The sequence below is a fragment of the Aethalodelphis obliquidens genome, unplaced genomic scaffold, assembly GCF_003676395.1.
Source record: "Aethalodelphis obliquidens isolate GAN/ISIS:26980383/991018 unplaced genomic scaffold, ASM367639v1 scaffold33, whole genome shotgun sequence".
Lineage (NCBI taxonomy): Eukaryota > Metazoa > Chordata > Mammalia > Artiodactyla > Delphinidae > Aethalodelphis > Aethalodelphis obliquidens.
In genome coordinates this window covers 10,298,635-10,319,121 of record NW_020837977.1, presented here as the reverse complement: position 1 = coordinate 10,319,121, position 20,487 = coordinate 10,298,635, and the positions used below count along the sequence as shown (strand labels likewise).

The 20,487-nt window shown below is 39.6% G+C and overlaps 1 protein-coding gene and 1 non-coding gene across 5 annotated transcripts in view; one reads left to right on the top strand and one right to left on the bottom strand.

Moving 5' to 3' along the window:
- Positions 1–20,066, bottom strand: part of PDE7A (phosphodiesterase 7A) — a 114,794-nt gene extending 94,728 nt beyond the window's left edge. For 3 of the 4 annotated variants that reach the window (XR_003437353.1, XM_027127997.1, XM_027127996.1), the window contains exon 1: positions 19,439–19,684. Coding sequence is in view for 3 of the 4 variants with exons in the window: in XM_027127997.1 (XP_026983798.1) it covers positions 19,439–19,576 (138 nt within the window). In the remaining variant the exon portion in view is untranslated. Of the gene's footprint in view, positions 1–19,438 lie in introns of all 4 variants that reach the window. The other variant, XM_027127995.1, reaches the window with a different exon arrangement.
- On the top strand, positions 2,712–2,783 carry TRNAE-UUC (transfer RNA glutamic acid (anticodon UUC)). The gene has a single exon. It is a non-coding gene; the product is annotated as a tRNA-Glu (tRNA).
- Positions 20,067–20,487: the final 421 nt, after the last annotated feature.

Here is a 20,487-nt window from a genome sequence, read left to right as displayed (position 1 = left end):
AATTGTCCTCTTTTATGTTAATATTATAAGCCATTAAAAATCCTCTTAAATGTTTGTAAGACATAAATTCTCTCTAAAATTTTAGAGATTTTAGAAAAGCCATGTAAAATGGGTCCTACGTTCCATTTTTCTTAGTACAAAATTTGAGTTACTATCACAAAATTAAAAATGTTTGCAGGAGGGGGATAGGTTACATGCCAATTGCTTTAGTGGTGAGAATGCTTAGAAAGTACATTCAGAAGTTCTCAAGTCATTCATTTTCAATATATTTTCCAAGCATAAAATTTTTCCTCCAATTTCACATTCTTGGTTCTATTCTGGAAAAGTACTTATGTAACCTTCCTTTTACAATATATTTAAAATACAAAGAGATAATTACCTATAATTTGTTATTGACAATTAATCCATACAACTTATTAAAATGAAAAAGATCTTTATCAAATTAGTACGCTGAAGACAAAAAGTTTGTGTGGAAGAATTTAAAATGCTGAAAACTTTTATTAACAAAAATTCCCTCTGATGACTACATCATTAAAGAGATAAGACTTACTAGATAAAGGCTTAGCAGTACAGGTAGAACATCATTTTATTAAAAATAAGTCAAGGGACTTCCCTGGTGGTCCACAGAGGTTAGGAATCTGCCTGCCAATGCAGGGGACATGGGTTCGAGCCCTGGTCCAGGAGAATCCCACATACCGCAGAGCAGCTAAGCCAAAACTACTGAGCCTGCGCTCTAGAGCCCGCAAGCCACAACTACTGAGCCTACATGCCACAACTACTGAAGCCCGTGCGCCTAGAGCCCGTGCTCCGCAACAGGAGAAGCCACCGCAATGAGAAGCCCACGCGCCGCAACAAAGAGTAGCCCCTGCTCACCACAACTAGAGAAAGCCTGTGCACAGCAATGAAGACCCAGTGCAGCCAAAAATAAATAAATAAAATTAAAAAAAATAAAAATAAGTCAAAAATGTGGAAGTTTGCCACAAATATGACAACATTTTCATTATCAATGTAAAATTTAAAAACTGATTTAAAATATACTAAGCTGCCAATAGAAAAATAGGCAATGGATATAGACAATTCCAGGATAGTTAGTAGGTAACTAATAAACATATATTCCAAGTTTAATATCAAGAAAAATCCAAGAAGTGGAAACCAAAAATATTGAAAAGGTATGAAAAGGCACTCGTGTGCTGCTCACGGAAATGTAAATTGGGGTCACCTTTCTGGAAAAAAAACTGGCAATATGCTTTGATCTAATAATTACATTAGGAAATTATTTCAAAATTCAGAGAAAGATTTATGTAGGAAAATGACATAACATTATTTTATTTCTGCACAGAAAAATATTGGATAAAAATGTTCTAAAATGTTAACAGCAGCTGTCTCTGGGTGGTAGACTACTGATGATGTTTACTTTCTTCTTTATAACAAGCAAATTAACTTTAGTCGAAAAAAAATTAAAGTTACTTTTTAGAATTCCTTTCAACAAATATCGCGGAGCTCTTTTTATAGAAACAAATAATAAGTGTTTGCTATTTCTAGTCCAAATGGACAAGGCTCCTATTTTAATTCTGGATTTTTACCTCCCACTCACCAAAACCCTCATAGGAGAACAACCAGAAAGGCGCTCTAGTCAGGGAGAGATCTAAGTTCAAATCCTAGCAACACCATTTATGGCTGTGTTACTTTGGGCAACTTTTCTAAAACTCAATGCATCCTTAAATAAGATTACACAATTTTAGAAATTAAGATAGCTCCAATACCACAGAGGGCAGCTCAGAAAGGATATGAAGATGAAGGTGCAATTTTCGGGGGGAGGGAATAGGCTGGGACTATAAAATGAAATTATAAGAATACAGTTTGGGATTCATCCCAAAGAGAGTCATGGTGACATATGATCTGACATGATAAGCGTGAGACTAAAAGAGTAAGTTTTTCTTCTTTCTTCTGTACTGAACATTTCCTATGTGTTGTACACTAGGGACACAGCAGTGAACAGTACAAGCAGCGAACAGTATAAGCAGCGAACAGTATAAACAAGATCCCTGCTTCCAGACCACACATTCTATGGTGGCAGGGATGCAGGCTGGAAGCGAGGCAGAAATAGACAAATCCAGTTAGTGGTATGTGCCATAAATAAAACAAGGTAATAGATAGATGGGGGAGGGGGGCTTTTAAATAGGGTGGTCAGGGAAGGCTCCTCTGCAAAGAGGGAGCCGAGACTTGAAGGAAGAGGAGCCACGGAAGATCCTGGGTCTGAGGGCAGAGCAGGTGCAAAGTCCAAGATGGGAACAAACCTGACAGTGTTCACAGACAGCAAGAAGACCACTGTATAAGGAGATGCGACTGAAGTTAGGAGGGATCAGATTTTATGGGGCTGTATAATGAAAAGGAGTTTGGATTTTATTTTCATTGTGATAAGAACCCATTGATGTTTTCAGCAGAGAAGCATGATCTGGTTGCATTTTTTTTTTTTCTTTTTTTGCGGTACGCGGGCCTCTCACTGTTGCGGCCTCTCCCGTTGCGGAGCACAGGCTCCGGACACGCAGGCTCAGCGGCCATGGCTCACGGGCCCAGCCACTCCGCGGCATGTGGGATCCTCCCGGACCGGGGCACGAACCTGCGTCCCCTGCATTGGCAGGCGGACTCCCAACCACTGCGCCACCTGGGAAGCCTGATCTGGTTGCATTTTAAAAATTACTTCGGGGAGTTCCCTGATGGTCTAGTGGTTAGGATTCGGCGCTTTCACTGCAGAGGCCCAGGTTCAATCCCTGGTCAGGGAACTGAGATCCTGCAAGCCATGCAGTGCAGGCAAAATAAGAAAATAAAAATTACTTCGACTGATCTGTGGTGAGAGAATTCTAGTAACAGGATGCTACATACCTTGAACTAGGTAGGAGTGATAGCACTAGCGGTGGCAGAATCAAGCAGAATTCCCACAGAGGTTGATTTCAGCTCTTTCATTCAAACCCACCATAAAGGTCTCTTGTAAAACCATCCCTGGTTCTCCCAGCTCCACTGTGCCACCACTGAACTTCACACACAATCCTAGTCCAGTACTGCAGTCACGTACTTACATGGCTGTCCTTCCTGATGGACACACTCTAGGAATGGAGACAGGAAGCACGTCTCACTTATCTCTGATATACCTAGCCAAGTGCCTGGCACGTAAAGAGTGCTCCGTAAACATCTGCTGACTGCAAGAGCGAACAAACACATTTAAAATATTCAAACCCATTTGTATTAGTTTCCTAGGGCTGCTGTAACAAAGTACCACCAGCTGGGTGGCTTAAAACAACAGATTATTCTCTCTCAGTTCTGGAGGCCAGAAGTCCAAAATCAAGGTGTCGGCAGGGCTGTGCTGCCTTGGAATGAAGGCTTTAGGGAAGAATCCTCCCTTGCATCTCAGTAGTTTCTGGTGTATCCCTGCAATCTTTGGAGTTCCTGGCTTGTAGCTGCATCGCTCCAATCTCTGCTCCCTCTTCAAATGGCCTTCTTTCTTGTGTGTATGTCACAGGCTCTGTGTGTCCTCTCCTCTTCTTAGACAGACTTCAGTCATTGGACTTAGGGCTTGCCCTAACCCATATGACCTCATCTTGACTGCATTTCAAAGATCCTCATTCCAAATAAGGTCACATTCTGAGGTTCCAAGTAGACATGAATTTTTGGTGGACACTATTCAACCCATTACACCTTTCAACACCAAAATGGACTGCCTTATAAAGTGGTAATCTCCTCATTCCAAAAATGTTCAAGCAAAAACTGAGCAGCCAAAATCACGATGTTCAACAGAAAAGACTTCTGGATTGCCCGGTGTGTCCTTTAACCTCCTTGGTTTCAGTTTACTTATCTGGATGTTGAGGGGGCTGACTTCCACAGACTCTTCTAACATTGATGTTCTATGATTCCAGGTCATAAATATTACAGCAGAAAGCTTACCTTCTCAGCTCTGAAATAGGCATAATATTTTTTGTAAACTATCTGCCTCCAAACTCACTTCATTTTTCCATTAAAAATGCAGTGCAGGGCTTCCCTGGTGGCGCAGTGGCTGAGAGTCCGCCTGCCGGTGCAGGGGACACGGGTTCATGCCCCGGTCCGGGAAGATCCCACATGCCGCGGAGCGGCTGGGCCCGTGAGCCATGGCCGCTGAGCCTGCACGTCCGGAGCCTGTGCTCCGCAACGGGAGAGGCCACAACAATGAGAAGCCCACATACTGCCAAAAAAAAAAAAAAAAAAGCAGTGCATTCCTCCATACATCATTCCCCCACTATAATTCCATTTTAATAAACCACTCTGAATACCTACGATGTGCCAGTGAATAACTCGTTTCTGACCATCCTATAATAAATTATTTTCTAACTAGACCTAAGTTTCTTCATAACTTTATTTCTACTTAAATGATATTCCACCTGACAGCGTGTTACTTTTTAATGTTGTTTTTTTAAAAAAACTGATTTCTCTGATTACAAAAAAAAAAAAAATACAACAAACCACAAAAGTACAAAAATAGTAAAAGTTACCAGAAACCCCAGTACCCAAAGATAGCCACTGTTAACATTTTGCTGAGCGACCTTCCAGACTTGTATGCATTCATATACTGGTGTATACAATATCCTCCATGTTTTTATTGACAAATGCAGATATTACATAGAAAGTTAAATCAACAGGCTAATATATACATGCCACTTTTCAGCTAAAATGTTCCCCATTCAAACTGTTACGTATACCTTTCCAAGACAAATATGGATCTGTGGCATCATTTTACTGGATATAGACTTTTACGCTGAATTAAAACACCATATTTTAACAATATCCAATGATGAGCACTGAAATAACCTAAACACCCATCAATATCAATACTGCAAATTGTTGCCAAAAATCTATGCACATGTATCTTAGCAAATTGTTCTAACTGTCCCTTTGGATAAATTACAGGACTGCAGAAAGGGTAATATTCACATTTAAAATTTTGATTTGTAAAGACCTACTGTATTCCCAAAAGATTGAACCAAATGATGCTCCCAGCTCCATTTATAAGAATACCTATTTTCGGGACTTCCCTGGGTGGCACAGTGGCTGGGAATCTGCCTGCCAATGCAGAAGACACGGGTTCTAGCCCAGGTTCAAGAAGATCCCACGTGCCGCTGAGCAACTAAGCCATGAGCCACAACTACTGAGCCTGCGCTCTAGAGCCCGTGAGCCACAACTACTGAGCCCAAGTGCCACAACTACTGAAGCCCACGTGCCTAGAGCCTGCGCTCCGCAACAAGAAAAGCCACTGCAAGGAGAAGCCCAGGCACCACAACGAAAAGTAGCCCCCGCTCACCGCAACTAGAGAAAGCCAGTGTGCAGCAAGGAAGACACAATGCAGCCAAAATTAAATAAATAAATTAATTAAAACAAACAAAAAAACAAAAAAAAAGACCGTTTTCTCACACCCTGCTAAGATTGGGTTTTGCCAGTCTTTGCCAGTAAGAAAATGTTTCCCCACCCCCCAAATTTTTAAAATTTATTTTATTTTGCATCTCCTTTATTACTAGCAAAGCTGAACCTGTTTTCCTACATTTGTATTTCTTCCTGGAACTGAGTGAGTCTTCTGCTAACCTTCTGCTGAGTAGTCTTAATTTTTTTCCTATAGATATTATTACATTGCCCTGTTAAAAGTAAAGAATCCTTCAAGGACTAAGGCCACTCACCACTCCTTTTCAACATCATATTGGAAATCCTTGCTAATGCAATAAGACAATAAAAGGAAATAAAAGGTATATCGATTAGAAAGGAAGACATAAAACTCTTTGTTCACAGATCGCATGATCATTTATGTAGAAAAATCGGAAAAAAACAGACAAAAAAACCTCCTGGAACTAATGAGTTATTACAGCTAGGTTGCTGGGTACAAGGGTAATATACAAAGTCAATCGCTTTCCCATATACCAGCAATGAACAACTGCAATTTAAAATTAAAAACACAATTCCATTTACATTAGCACCCCACAAAATGAAATATTTAGGTATAAATGTGTACAAGATATATAGGAGGAAAACTACAAAACTTGGATGAACCAAATCTAACAACTAAATAAATGGAGAGACATTCCACGTTCATGGATAGGAAGACTCAATATTGTCAAAATGTCAGTTCTTCACAACATGATCTACAGATTCAATGGAATCCCAATCAAAAATCCCAGCAAGTTATCTTTTTTTTGGGGGGGTGGGGGGCCTGCGCCATGAGGCATGTGGGATCTTAGTTCCCCAACCAGGAATCAAACCCAGGCCCTCAGCAGTGAGAACACAGAGTCCTAACCACTGGACTGCCAGGAAATTCCCCCAGCAAGTTATCTTGGGGGATATCAACAAACTGATCCTAAAGTTTATATGGAGAGGCAAAAATCTGAGAATAGCCAACTCAATACTGAAGAAGAAGACCAAAGTCAGAGGGCTAACACTACCCGACTTCCAGACTTACTATGAAGCTACAATAATCTAGAGAGTGTGGTACTGATGAAAGAACAGACAAATAGATCAATGGAACAGAATGGAGAGCCCAGAAATAGAGCCACAGAAGTACAGTTAATTGATCTTTGACAACAGAACAAAGATAGTCTGGAGCAAAGATAGTCTCTTTAACAAATGGTGCTGGAACAACAGGACATCCTCATGCGAAAATGAATCTAGATACAGACTTTACACTCTTCACAAAAATTAACCCAAAACGTAGATAACTAATAAGAACCTACTGTATAGCTCAGGGAACTCTATTTGATGCTCTGTGGTGACCTAAATGGGAAGGAAACTCAAAAAAGAGGAGATATGTGTACACGTATAGCTGATTCACTTTGGTGTACAGGTGAAACTAACACAACACTGAAAAACAACTATACTCCAATAAATTTTTAAAAATTAACCCAAAACGAATCATAGACCTGAATATCAAATACGAAACTATAGAACTCTTAGAAGAAAACACAGGAAAAAATCTAGATGACCTTGGGTATGGTGATGACTTTTTAGATACAGCACCAAAGACACAGTCCACCAAAAAAAAAAAAAAAAATTGAAACTGATAAGCTGAAACTTCTGCTCTACAAAAGACAATGTCAAGAGAATGAGAAGACAAGACATGCACTGGGAGAAAATATTTGCAAAGGAGACATCTAATAAAGGCCTATTATCCAAAATATATAAAGAACTCTTAAAATTCAACAATAAGAAAACAACTCAATTAAAAATGGGCCAAAGACCTTTAAGAGACACTTCACTGAAGAAGGTATACAGATAGCAAAAAGCATGTGAAAAGATGTCATCAGGGAAATGCAAATTAAAACAATGAGCTATCACTACACACTTATTAGAATGGCTAAAATCCAGACCACTGAGAATACTAAATGTTGGTGATGATGTGGAACAACAGGAATTTTCATTCACTGCTGGTGGGAACGCAAAGAGGTACAGCCACTTTGAAGATAGTTTGGTGTTTTCTTACAAAACTAAATATACTTTTACCCATATGATCCTACAATCACACTCCTTTGGTATTTACCCAAAGGAGTTGAAAACTTATGTCCACACAAAAATCCAGCAGATGTTTGTAGCAGCATTATTCACGGTGCCAAAACCTGGAAGCCAGTTAAGATGTCCTTCAGTAGATGAATGGATAAATAAACTGTGATACATCCAGACAATGAAATAGTATTCAGTGCTAAAAAGAAATGAATTACCAAGCCATGAAAAAACAAGGAGGAACCTTAAATGCACATTACGAAGTGAAAGATGCCATCCTGAAGGCAGAGGACTGTATGAATCCAATTATGTGACATTCTGGAGAAGGGAAAACTAGAGAGAGAGTAAAAACGTTCAGTGGTTGTTGGGAACTGAGGGGTAGGGATAATTAGGTGGAGCACAGAGGATTTTTAGGGTAGTGAAAATTCTCTGTATGACACTATACTGATGGATACATTTCATTATACATTTGTCCAAGCTCACAGACTGTATAACACCAAGAGTGAACCCTAATGTATATACATAGTATGGAATTTGCATGATTATATCAATTTAGGTTCATCAATTGTAACAAGTGTACCACTTTGTTGGGGGGGAAGTTGATCATGGCGGAGGCTAAGCATGTGTAGGGACAGGAGATACATGGAAAATCTCTTGACATTCCTCTTAATTTTACTGTGAAACTAAAACTGCTCTTAAAAAAAAGTTCGCTTTTCACAATAACTTCATTGTTTTTCTTAAAATATACGTGCACTATGAAGAATTCAAGCAAAAAGTAAAATGAAGTAAAAAAAAAAAATTCTACCACTCACCCTTTCATACATAGTAAACACATAAAAGGTTTAGAGAGTGAGCTCTTTGTATATCAAGAATATGCTTTTATTTGCTAAAATTCTTTTATTCCCTAAAGTGGAAAAAAAAGTTTTATTCTTAAGTTAATTTTTAAAATACAGGTGAAATATGTGTTCCTTTTTAAAAGGTTATTCCTGCTGAGTTATACATAAATCACATTTTAACAAATATCTTCCTAACAGGCCCAATACACTTTCAGTAATGGTTTTGCTTTATCTGACTATATTTTAAGCAGAAGTAACTCAGACATTTTAAAAATTGAGTGTGTTTGTCCTTTAACTTGTTCAAATAATCACTGGTCTATCAGCAAATGCTACTCAAAGGAATAATGTTCAGTAAAGAAAGACTGCTACTTATGGAAATCCTATAAATCAATCCTTTTATAAGGAAGTAGGGGTATAGTGAGAAAAGCAACAGATTAAAAGTTGGAAGAACTAAGTTTACAGCTTTAATTTTTCCACTTTCTAATTGTGTGATCTTGGAGAAATCCTGACCTTTCTGAGTCTCGACAACCAAATCTTCAAACTGTTGAAGATAAATTACTTATAAGGTCTCTTTCAAGCATTAATATTCTGATTCCATTCCTAAAGAAGGCCTAAAATGATTAAGTATGGAGATCCAGGATTATGAGCAAACAAAATCAGGAAAAAAAAAAGCACCTGATGCGTAAGGTATTATTTCTGTATGCCTATGGAGAACAGTAAAATACAGCAACAAGGTAATAAGGTGAAATACAGTAAACAGTGTTCTACAAACTGGGTCATGCATACATACCCTGAGGAGCACCTGGGCATGGAAAGTTTCAAGGGAATTGATTTCTAGGTCTTCAACTTCCATATGTACAATTTTCTAGAACTATTCTACTGACACGTCAGTTTTCATTTACCTCCTCTCCCCTTTCACCTCTCCTCTTCTGCCCTACATAAATCTCTACAAGTCCTGAAACTTACTGTGGAGCTGGGGCCTAACAACAGCTGAGGAGCCAAAAGGAGAGTTTCAAATATTAATGCTGAAAAAGGTAATTGCTCTCCAGACTGGGTATCAAATTTTTTTCAAATCAAATGGTCACCAGCTCCTATTTCCATGAAAATGGAAGGAGAACCAAATCCATTTGCTACTCGAGAAAGCCTTAAAAGTATTTTTGATTGTGGATCACTTTGCTGTCAACTCAAAAGAATGGGTGATACTGCTAAAATAAAGCACTTTTTATTACCATCTACTAAATTTGTGGACAAGATTTCTCAATACTTCAAAGTAAAAAAGGAAGAGAATCGGTGCAGAACCTCATCTTTTCTAATAATACTTATAAATGGCTAAAATAGATTTCTAAATGATTTAAAATAAACAAAATGCATTTCCAATGAAATTTTTACTATTTAATACTTATTAAATTTAATAACTCACATGTTGTTTTGATTGTCTACTGGTTATCATTGTATTGGTAACTCAATCCAAAATAAATCTGACACAGCCTTACAGACACAGGAAATTTCAAATGTTTTAAATTATAACTGTTTTTGCATAGAACTCAGAAGAACTGGGTGACACTGCTTAAGTACTTTCTATTTCCATCTACTAAATTAATGAATGAATTTACTTTTGTTGTAGAAAAGTATGACACTGTGATTGACAAAACGCTTTCAAATATAAAAGAATACGTTAGGATAAGAATATGTAGAGACTGTCAAACAGAAATGAGTTCAAAGAGAAAAATAAGGAATGCAAAGATTCTGTTAAAATTAAGAGCTTGCTCACATTTTATTAAAACAGATGATGGGCATATCAAATTTTAAAAATTCCCCTGGATGTATTTAAAACTGTGATTTAAATAATACACCAAAATCTACATCGTTTACAAATACACTTGGAAGAAAAATTCTAGATATGTAAGAAGGTATCCAGTTTTTTGTGGGTTTTTTCCCCTAGTTTTTCAAAGGGATATGTGAGCAAAAAATGTTTGAAAACCCTTGTAGTAGAAGTCAAAATATGTCATTAGTCTTAACCTTCGTCCTAAGATACTGCCTACTGGACATCCCAACTGGAGGGCTCCCAGACACTTGAACTCAACATATTTAAAAAGTAAACTTATAATGTACTCCACCACCCTCCCCCAATCCTCCACACACATACACAAAAGAGGAAAAGAAAAAAAAATAAAACCTGCCTCTTCTTCCTTTTGTATTTTTATTACTAGCTTCATGATCTACCTGGTCTCCTAAATTTAAAAGGTGAAGTTTTCTGTTTGTTTGTTTTTAACCTCTCAAATCAAATCAGTTCCGAGGACCTAACTCCTGACTTCCTATCTCTATTCCTTCCACCACTGCCACTGTTCAAGATCTCTTCACATGCTATCATCAAACAGCTCTCCTTTAAAACAATAACTATACTTAAATTTACTTCCCAACATCTCCCATGGAGAGTGAAGCTACTTTATCATTATCAGAGCTATACAAAAATACCTGTCATGCATACAGCTGAGTTACGCCAAGAATTATAGAATCATGAGGTCAGACAGAACCAGAAAAGTCAAACCCCTTGACAAGAACCTCATCCAAGTATCTTTCGGGAATTTTTAATCTCATGAGGCAGTGTACTTCCTCTCTGGACATCTCTGTCAGAGATCTGGGCCCAAATACAACTTGTTTGACTTTTTCTAGGATTATTGTAGTTAAAACGGAGATTCATGTTAAAAGAAGAACACGTAAAATTACACAAAATTCTAAACAAAAAGTTAAAAATTACTTATAATTTCAGCATCCACAGATGGCTTCTGTTAGCATTTTGGGATATATATTGGCTTTTCTTCCTTCTGCAATCATGCACAGTATGTGAATATGTATATATTTTGTGATTTATTTTTAAACAAAATCGGGATAAATCTGTAAATACCCTGAGGATTTTGTTTGTTTGTTTGCTAGCTTAATGTTGTAAGCAATTCTTCATGCAATTAAATATTCTTCAAATTCTTCCAAGTATTTTAGAAATAGTAGAAAATACTAAAATTTATTTAGCCATTTGTGAACTATTTACACTATACATACTTTAAATTCTTCAATGCATTTTAGTGGTCACACAATATAAAAATAAATACCATATACTCACAATAAGAAATACTATAGTAAACCATTTATAAATTATTTGTTTTCAATTTTTCAGTGATAAATACATGATGAATATCCTTGAAGATCATTAATCTTTATCTACATTTCTAGTTATCTGCTCAGGACAGATACCCAAAAGTAAATTATCAGGCAAAAGTATTAATTATTTTATTCAATTGCCAAATTACTTTTCAGAAAACATAAAACAATTAGACTCCTACCAGCATTACGTGAGTATAATCTTCAAGCTATACACTTATTTTTTTTAAATTTGCCAATCTGAAAGCAAAAATCAGTATCATTCTTTTAACCTGCATTTCTTTTATTACTAGTGTGCTTAAACACAAGATCTCCCTTTCTATTTCTATTGTTTCTACCTATTGGTACTTATCTACCCTCTGAGGTAACATCCTTTTTCCACGCAGTAAGAGGAAGTAGAAGAGAATGCATGGGCTTTAGGGTCAGAATGACCCAGAGTTTAATCCATTTCCAGTACCTAGTTGTGTGGCCTTGGACGAGTGACAACTTTAAGCTTGGATCTCTTCCTGTGTATTAGCAACTGACCTCACAAAGTAGGAAAAGGGTATAGCAATCAAGAACATACAACCAATCAAAACCTAAATTAATCCTCTTCTCCTCCCTCTCATTCACATAGCAATCCTTCAAATACTGGAAGACAGCAATGCTCCACCATCTCTCACCAAGCATTCCCCACCTCCATTCCCACCCCCGCTGGCCCAAAACCTGAGTCTTTTTTCTCCAGACTAAATGTCTCCAATTTCTTCAGTCACCTGTCAAACGATACAGTTTTCAAATCACCTCATGACCTTGGTCACTATCTTCAGAGTTTGATTTAGCTTAATCATCTCCTCCTAGAACATGGCATCTAGAACAAAATATTCCAGATATGGTTTGAAAAGACCAGAGCGAAGGTTATCATTTCAAATAATCATCTCAAATCATCAAATTTGTTTTCTTTATCAAGATCCATGAACCAACAAAATCTATAATCCGTAAACCTAAAAGTCTAACTATATTCCACTCACCTTCACCAATGAGGGAGACCAGTTTGAAAGTAAGGGTGTGGAACATGACAGGCTCTTCTCCAAGATCTCGCCTGATACCTCAGACAAGCGATTTAACTTGCCTGTAAGCTCAGTTTACGTACTTCTTGGTAAAAGTGGGATTTAATGTCTCTAAGCTCAGTTTACTCACTCCTTGGTGAAAATGAGAGTACTGCCAATTATCTCATAAAGCAATCTTTTGTAAAGATTAAAAACATCAATTACAGTATCTGGCATGTAGAAGGTCCTCAATAAATGGAAACAAATAATTATAATTAATATTGAAGCAAGACTACTGCATCTTTATTAAGCACTGTTTACCAAGTACTTTACATGGTCCTGAGCTAGAGTTTGGTCTACTCAAAACTTCGAGAAACAGTAGGTTTTGCCGAAATTTAGTTATCTGATTAATAATTTTTCTTCCCCAAATTATGCCCTGCCTTTGCCCTCTCCTCCCTCTAGCCATCATCTTCAGAAAACGAAGAGCCATCCCTACCAGCAGGTGGAGGCATGGAGCAATAATCCAAAATTCCTACTCAAAATTATAAGCAAGAGATTCTCTGATGACAGCCACAGGATCAGCGGCATAGATCCCTTCAGAAGGCTTCCTGCCAGCAGCCAAAATGAAGCCCCACAAGCTTAGAAGGCTCATCTACAAATATAGCTATTATTCCTTTCCCCACATACTGACCGCATGAACACTTACACCTGAATGCAACCATGCAAAAAGTATCATTTACTTGTGAATAACCTTTTGAAAGGCATATTTGGCAACAATGTAAAAATTAACAGTCTACCTTATTTTCAGGCAAGAACAGGCCATTTAAATATGGAAGAGAATATACACTTAATTTTCTCTCAATTCAAAATAATCATAAGATATGAGCAATCTGTAGCCAGAAAAAAATATTTTGAGTTGTTTTTAAATTAGAAGATTAAAGATTAATTGTTGAAGTTTTCTGGAGTGGCCAAAGGGAATGTAAGAATGTCCAGAAAACTTCCACTAAAGATATTGAGTCAAGAGACTTCTAACAAAATTAGAAAGACTTTATAGCCACACAACAAATGTGATACACACAGTCTTTAGTACAGAAAAAGAAAAAAATTAAACTCATTAAGAGGATCTGCATGCAATGAGGGTTCTTTATCATCTAAATTTCCTAGGTGTTTTTATGACTATTAATGATCCCAGACAAAAACTGAGTTAAGCTAAACTCTGTCGTTTCTCTTTCTTCAGCTCTCTTCTTCCAAGCCTGTCTCTATATCCATCCCCAGAAAAGAAGTCAATTCTTTAAAACTGCTGTAATCCTTTCTGAAAAAAGAAAAAAGGAATAAAGAGAGGAAGGGAGGGAAGGAGGGAAGGGGAAAGGAAGAGTTGAAATTTACACTGAAGTGTTAGCAGAAGTCTTATCAAACTGCCTCGAACAGAATGGACAGTACATCCCTCTCCCTCTTTCCACCCAAAGTGGGCGCCCTAATCTTCCTAACTCCTGCAAAGAGCTTAATATTTTACCTCTCACAGGACATTTGTGTTTAAAAAAATTTTTTTGAGTAGACAGTATGTACAACTGACAGAACTCTAGGCATTGCAACAAAGCACCAAAATCTGGACATAGGTCTAAAACCTCTCAATTCACATCCCACAGACTACACGTATTCCTGATGACAACTTATAAACCAGTAATTTGAACACCCTACTCCACAATCAAATCTGCAGTCCAAATACACTATAAATTTACATTAATATTATGTTTGAGCATGTTTTTTGAAATATAGTATAAATACATATTTGTTCTGAAGTATAAGCCAAAATATGGTAGTACTGAATTTAAATCAAAATACGAAGTATTTCTGAAAATAGAAAAATGAAACCAAGGTCCCAACCAAAGGAGTGTCTTGGGAGTGGGCAGGGAGGAAGGTGTCAGGAACAGAATCACTCCCCTGTTCACCACTGTTCACACAACCCCTGTACTGGCTTCTGAACGCAGGCTTGTGAAAAGGCAACAACTATGCTAACAATATTTGAAATGATGCAATTTACAAACTGATATTAGATATATAAGAGCCTCCATAAATAAGCACAGGATATGCAAATGAAATGTCACAAAAGAGGTAATGCAAATGTACAAAAAACAGTCGAGAAACTGTACACCCTTACTGCAAGTGAAAACAAACTCGGTGTACCACAGCACATCTACTGAAGCAGTAAAACGTTTATATAAATGTTTATAAAATGGTTATTTAACATATAAGTATTACAATTTAATACTATGTGATTGGAGATGAAAGAGATATGCTCATTCATCTTTGCACTGTAAAAGAAAAGAGAATTCTAGAAAGCCAGAAAGTATTCCTTCCTACCTGTCGACCCAATCTAGTGCTTCCACTCTAAGGACTTTATCAAATTTGCATGAAGGTATTAAATGAAGTTTTGCAGCCAACAGCAGCAACCTGAAAGTAGCTCTCATGTTCCACATCCGGAGAACGTGCTACGGACAGATCAACATGACATCACTACTAACCATCATTAAGCACACTACACACCTGCTCTGCCAATACAGTAGCCACCAGCCATATGGAGCTATTTAAACAAAACTGTATTTAAAATTCAATCCCTCAGTCAAAACTAGTCATATTTCAAGGGCTCACCTAGCTATATGGCTAGTGACTATTATCTTAGGTACTGCAGAGAACATTTCCATCATCGCAAAAACTTCTTTTGATGGTGCTTTTTGATCTACATAGCTACCTGCGCCTCCCCTCTCCTCCTCCCCTACATGCACCCATTTACTAAGAAACATCTTCTTAACCTTCAGGCCTTAGCCTAAGGCTCAACTACCACGTGAGGCTTCCCCTGATTTACCCAGGAAATTTAGGTATACCTTCTTGTAGTCTCATTAGAGCTTGATAACCCCAGTACAAAAATTATGTCATATATAAGCATACCATTTTCCCCACCACAATCCTGTAAAAGCTTTTTCAAGGAGAAACCAACCAACTTTTATCCAAGGGGCTCTGAACTGTTCTGGCACATACAGGACCTCGATAATTTGTTATATTCTTAGAACGTTACCAAAGACACCAGAGATGTGGACTGTGAATACAGGTGAAAAATGTTTATGAATAAGGAAGGCAATGCTTCAAAGAAAAACTTGGTTAGGTTGGCAGGCTCACAAGTGATTTTTTTTTTAAACTACTAATTCTTTACATTTTCTCAGCACCTAACACAAGGAGCCTTGTTCACAGAGGTGTTCAGTAAATATTTGTGGAATAGTTTCTGGATTAAAAAAAAAAGACACCAAGAATGAACCCTGTGGTAAACTATGGACTCTGGGTGATACTGATGTGTTAGGGAGGTTCATGTACTGCTCATGTAGGAGATACTGATGATGGGGAAGCTACGCATGTTCCAGGTGAGAGAAATCTCTGCGTGTTCCACTCAATAGTGCTGTGAATCTAAAACTGCTCTAAAAAATCAAATCTATTTAAAAAAAAAGATACAGATGCTAAATTAGAAATCAAATTTAGATTATTATGGTATTAAAAGCATATGTTTACATGTTAGATCCCCAAATTTTGTTCAATAATAATACATATCATAGATTTATGTTAAATTTTAAAAATTAAACCTCAGCTTTCTAACCCAAATAAGATTTGTTTCCAGTGTATAGAAAATCTGACTGAAATCATCCCAGGTGCGGTGTTTTGGCATGCTATCAATACACTAGCTCAACTTCCATGCTTAATAAGCACCTACCTATGCAAAGCACTGTGGCCACAGTGGTGAACAAGATAATTTCTGCTCTCACAATATTTTTTTCCAAATAAGAAACGTATTTTGCAAGATGAATGTTTTTATACTCAACTATCAACAACAGATATCCCCAAAATGGTGAAAACAATCAACAACCATCTTCTATTATCCTTATTTTTCAAATAATTAAAAAAATTGTATTAACCATTTGAGAAAGTAGTACATGACCTGATTTAAAACAAAAAGTTAATGCTTCATTTACTTGGCATCCTTGGGAGACTTGGTGCTCCACATAAATGAATCTTCCAGATAACTCGGGCTTGTCCATTTAAACACCAACACTTAAAATGTTCGGCATGGAGGTTTTTTTTTTTTTAAAACAGCACAAATCTTTCAACTTTTAAAAACAGACTCCATTAAATGTTATTTTGACTAATGTCAAAAACATAACTGTGTTGTATAACACTCAAGATGCCAAACTTTATGTCCTTTTTAAAAGTTTTTGGCTTTGAAGAGCGTTTCTTCTGACCCCGAGCTTTGGGTGCGTCAGCTGTCAACTTTTGCTGCTATCAGTATGAACCTGACTCTAGCAGCCTCCCATCCCCCTTCAAATCTGATGCTACTTGGAAAACAAGTTCGTCAGAATTTTGCCTAAAACACACTGGCTTTGAGAGGATCTCCAAATCTACTTTGGTCGCTCAGAGTGTTCGCTTACTTCCTGAATCTGTTAAAGTCTGGAGAGCCAAGTCTTGGATAAAAGAGTTACCGCTTTACCTGGATGAAAGTCCTTTCGTTGATGTCCTATTTTCAACTGATGCTCAGTCAGAGATAAAACTTAAAATTTCATTAGCCATTCACTCATTCAACCAATATTACTAAGTCCCTACTAAGAACTGGGCTCCCATATTACAATGAAAATGGAAAAGACTGCTAGTTGAGAACATATTTTAAAATACAAGTACTCTAATATAAATAACTGTTCTACTAGTGCCTAAGGAAAAAAAAAAAGAAAAAGAAAAATAGATTTCTTAAAGTCTTTTAAATGAAACTACAAAACCACCCAAACTTTTTATAATTCCTTTAACTTAAGACTTAGAAACTGAAGATTCAAGGGTAAAGAAAGCTTTTGATTTAACCAAATATTTACTTTACAGAGCTCTGAATAAGATTCCAAGATTTTCTACCTCTTTTTCAGTCTATTACAAATTCCCATCTGGCCCTAAAGAAATCACTATGACATATGTTTTAGTATTAAATGATAATCGAAGTCTTGATAATGATAAATATACCCATTCAGCATCATGGTAAGTTTACTGTCATTTTAATATTGTGCACCGCTAATTTGAAAAAAGTGTTAGTTCAGGAAAACTTCTGTCCAAGTTTTCATAAGTTCCTATACACTTCACTTTGGGGTACAAACAATTTCTTTTAAGTTTTAATAGTAAGTATGGTGTGGCTATACAATATTTGCTTTATCTGCCAATCATATTTTTAAAATTCCATTACCCATTTAAATCTAAGGCTAGGAAATGAGCCAAGAAGGAATGGAGCTTAAAGTTGGTCTCTGTGGATTAATTAAGACATCAGGTAAACTCCCTGGCATCAGCCTTACTTGTTTTAACTCCCTTGGAATCTCCCATCTCATTCATTTTCTCCTTGGGGAGCACAAGTAACTTTATTCACATTTTATAATTTTACAAATGAGTACTGATTGCCTTGATTATTTAGACTGAACCGGAAATGGGTATTAGTCATGTGCTGCTGATATAAGAAATGAAAAAGTTACTACCATTAAAAACCTTTTTAATGCATTAGTATCTCTTCAGTATTAAATGTGGAACCTGAAAATGCTTTAAGCAGTACTGTAAAGGCAGATCACGGACCTAACTTTAAAAGTAATTATGTAGCATTATTTTTAGATGTCACTTAATATTATAGTAATCTTTACAAGTTGACTCTGACCTCATTAGCATACCACCTTGTCCTGCTAAAGAAGTCTGATTTTAAATAAAAACAATTCACAGAGAAACCCAAATATAGGCTACTGCTCTCTCTCTACAAACAATTTAGGCAAAGAAGCAAATGGCAAATATTTACTGGACACACCTACTGTAAGTAAATCTCTACCGGGTGCTATCCACATTACCAGTAAAACCCAAAAGAAATACAGACCGGGCTCAAGATATTTACAATATAATAGGAGAAAAACATATACCCCCATAAAAGACGCTAATATTAATCAACAGGAAAAATAAATATACGTGATTTAAAAAGTGATCGTGAACATGTGACGTTCTGGCAGCAGAAATGGAGGGCACTCACTCAGTTCAAATGTAAACAAAACAAAATTCTTTTAACCTCCCTATTTTAAATCCGGCAATCAAAATCAGCCAGAAGTAGAAGCTGGGCCAACAGCATCACCACAGAAAAAAACAAAACGCGAAATTCTCAGGAGCAACCGGTATTGGCCCATTCAAAACAAAGTCTTCCTGGGAGTGCTCCAACAGTAGTTTTTCTCTTAAAACCTCCTTATCAAATTAAAAACAAAACTAGTTCCTGGCTATCAACTTTACGAAAACCGAAGCTTCGAGGAAGCACTCTGGAGACCGATACCACTTAGGGTCCATTCACATCATCGAAGGAGTCGGGGAGAAGAGCAACCGGGAATCGGCCTATTGTTCGGAGGGCCGCAGGACCGTCCGAGCACCGCAGGGCGCGCGGGAGCTGCGGGAGGCGAGGCGCGCACCCAGCACAGGTGTGTGGGCGTGAGGGTGGCCAGGTGTGCCCAGGGCCACCGCCGACGAAGAGAGTCCCAACTTCCAGACCGAGACGTCGAGAAAGGGAGGAAAACAAAGTCATTCCTGAGTCTTAAGCCGCTGAGCACGGAGGGGGGCGGGCCTGGGAAGGGTCTGCAGGGCTCCCAGAGCCCACCCGGGTCCAGGCTTGAGCAGGCCGGGGGGCTGAAGCCCCGAGGGTCAAGGAAAAGGCTCCCGAATCGAGGGGCCAGACTAGGAATCCCCGAACAATGGGCAGTAGTGGATCTGGGGTGAACGGCGAGGACTGGGGAGTAGGGGTCGCGGAGGTGAAGCCAGGTGGGAGGGGGGTAACAACAGAGAAGCCCCCAGGCGTGGGCCCCCAGTGGCTGCGGCGGCGGCGGCGCTTACCTGTGATAGCTGCCGGGGATTGGGGCAGCCGAAGAGCGCGGAGCTGGAGCTGAAGCTGATGGCCCCTCGGCGGCTGAGGACGTGCTGGGGGACCGGCCTGTCCAGGGGCAGCACCGGCAGCTGGTAACATACTTCCATTGAATACGCCCGCCCTGCCCCCGCGCGGCGCCCGCCCTGCCGCGGCCGCCGGCCCCTGCGCTGGGAAGGGGCCGCGGCTCGGGGGCGCCGGGCCGAGGCGGGGGCAGGGCGGGCGGGCGTCGACCCCTGGCGGGGAAGCCGCGCTCACGCCTCCCCCACCCCAACACTCCACCCGGGTTGCCGGCGGTAAGGCGCTGCGGCGGCCGCAGCGACGGTTACGAAGAGCAGCGCGCTCCCGGCTCCGGGGTGCAAGCGGGGGCAGCACGAGCCAAGTCGGCGGGGGAACCCCGGCGCCGCCAGGCTCTTCGGCCGAGAGGAGAGGGTCCGGGGCCAGCGGCGCAGGAGCGGAGCAAGGACAGAGCAAAGCGGTGCAAGAAAAGACTGCTGGAGCCAGCGGCGAGACTCAGGGCGCGCGGGGCTCGGGTGCAGCCACCAGCTCCGGCCGCCGCCGCCGCGGTCCTGCCCCTCCCCTCCCCTCCCCCGGAGCCTGACTTCACTCCGCCGCCAGCGCGAGCCCGGCGTAATTCACACTTTGCAGCCGCGGACCCTGGGCCAACCACCGCCGCCGCCACCGTGACGTCACGACGCTGCGCCGCAGGCCCCGCGCCGCCGCAGCGTCCAGGGAGACCGGCTAGCAGCGGAGGGGTTGAGCCGCCCTCCTCCTGTGCCGCACCTTGGAGCTCAGTCACAGTCCTCTCCCGCTTCACGCTGCCCTCCTCCCCCACCAATCCTCGTCTTGCAGGCCCCCCAGCCAAGGCGCGTGCGCACGAGGCCCCACCGTCTGGGGACATTCCCCTTATCGCTAAACTCTGGCGTTCGGGCGCGCTGAGGGTGTGGGGTGGGCTCAGCCTACACTAGAGGCGCGGTTCCGGCTTTTCGGCTCCAAAAACCCAAAGCACGCGGCCCACTCG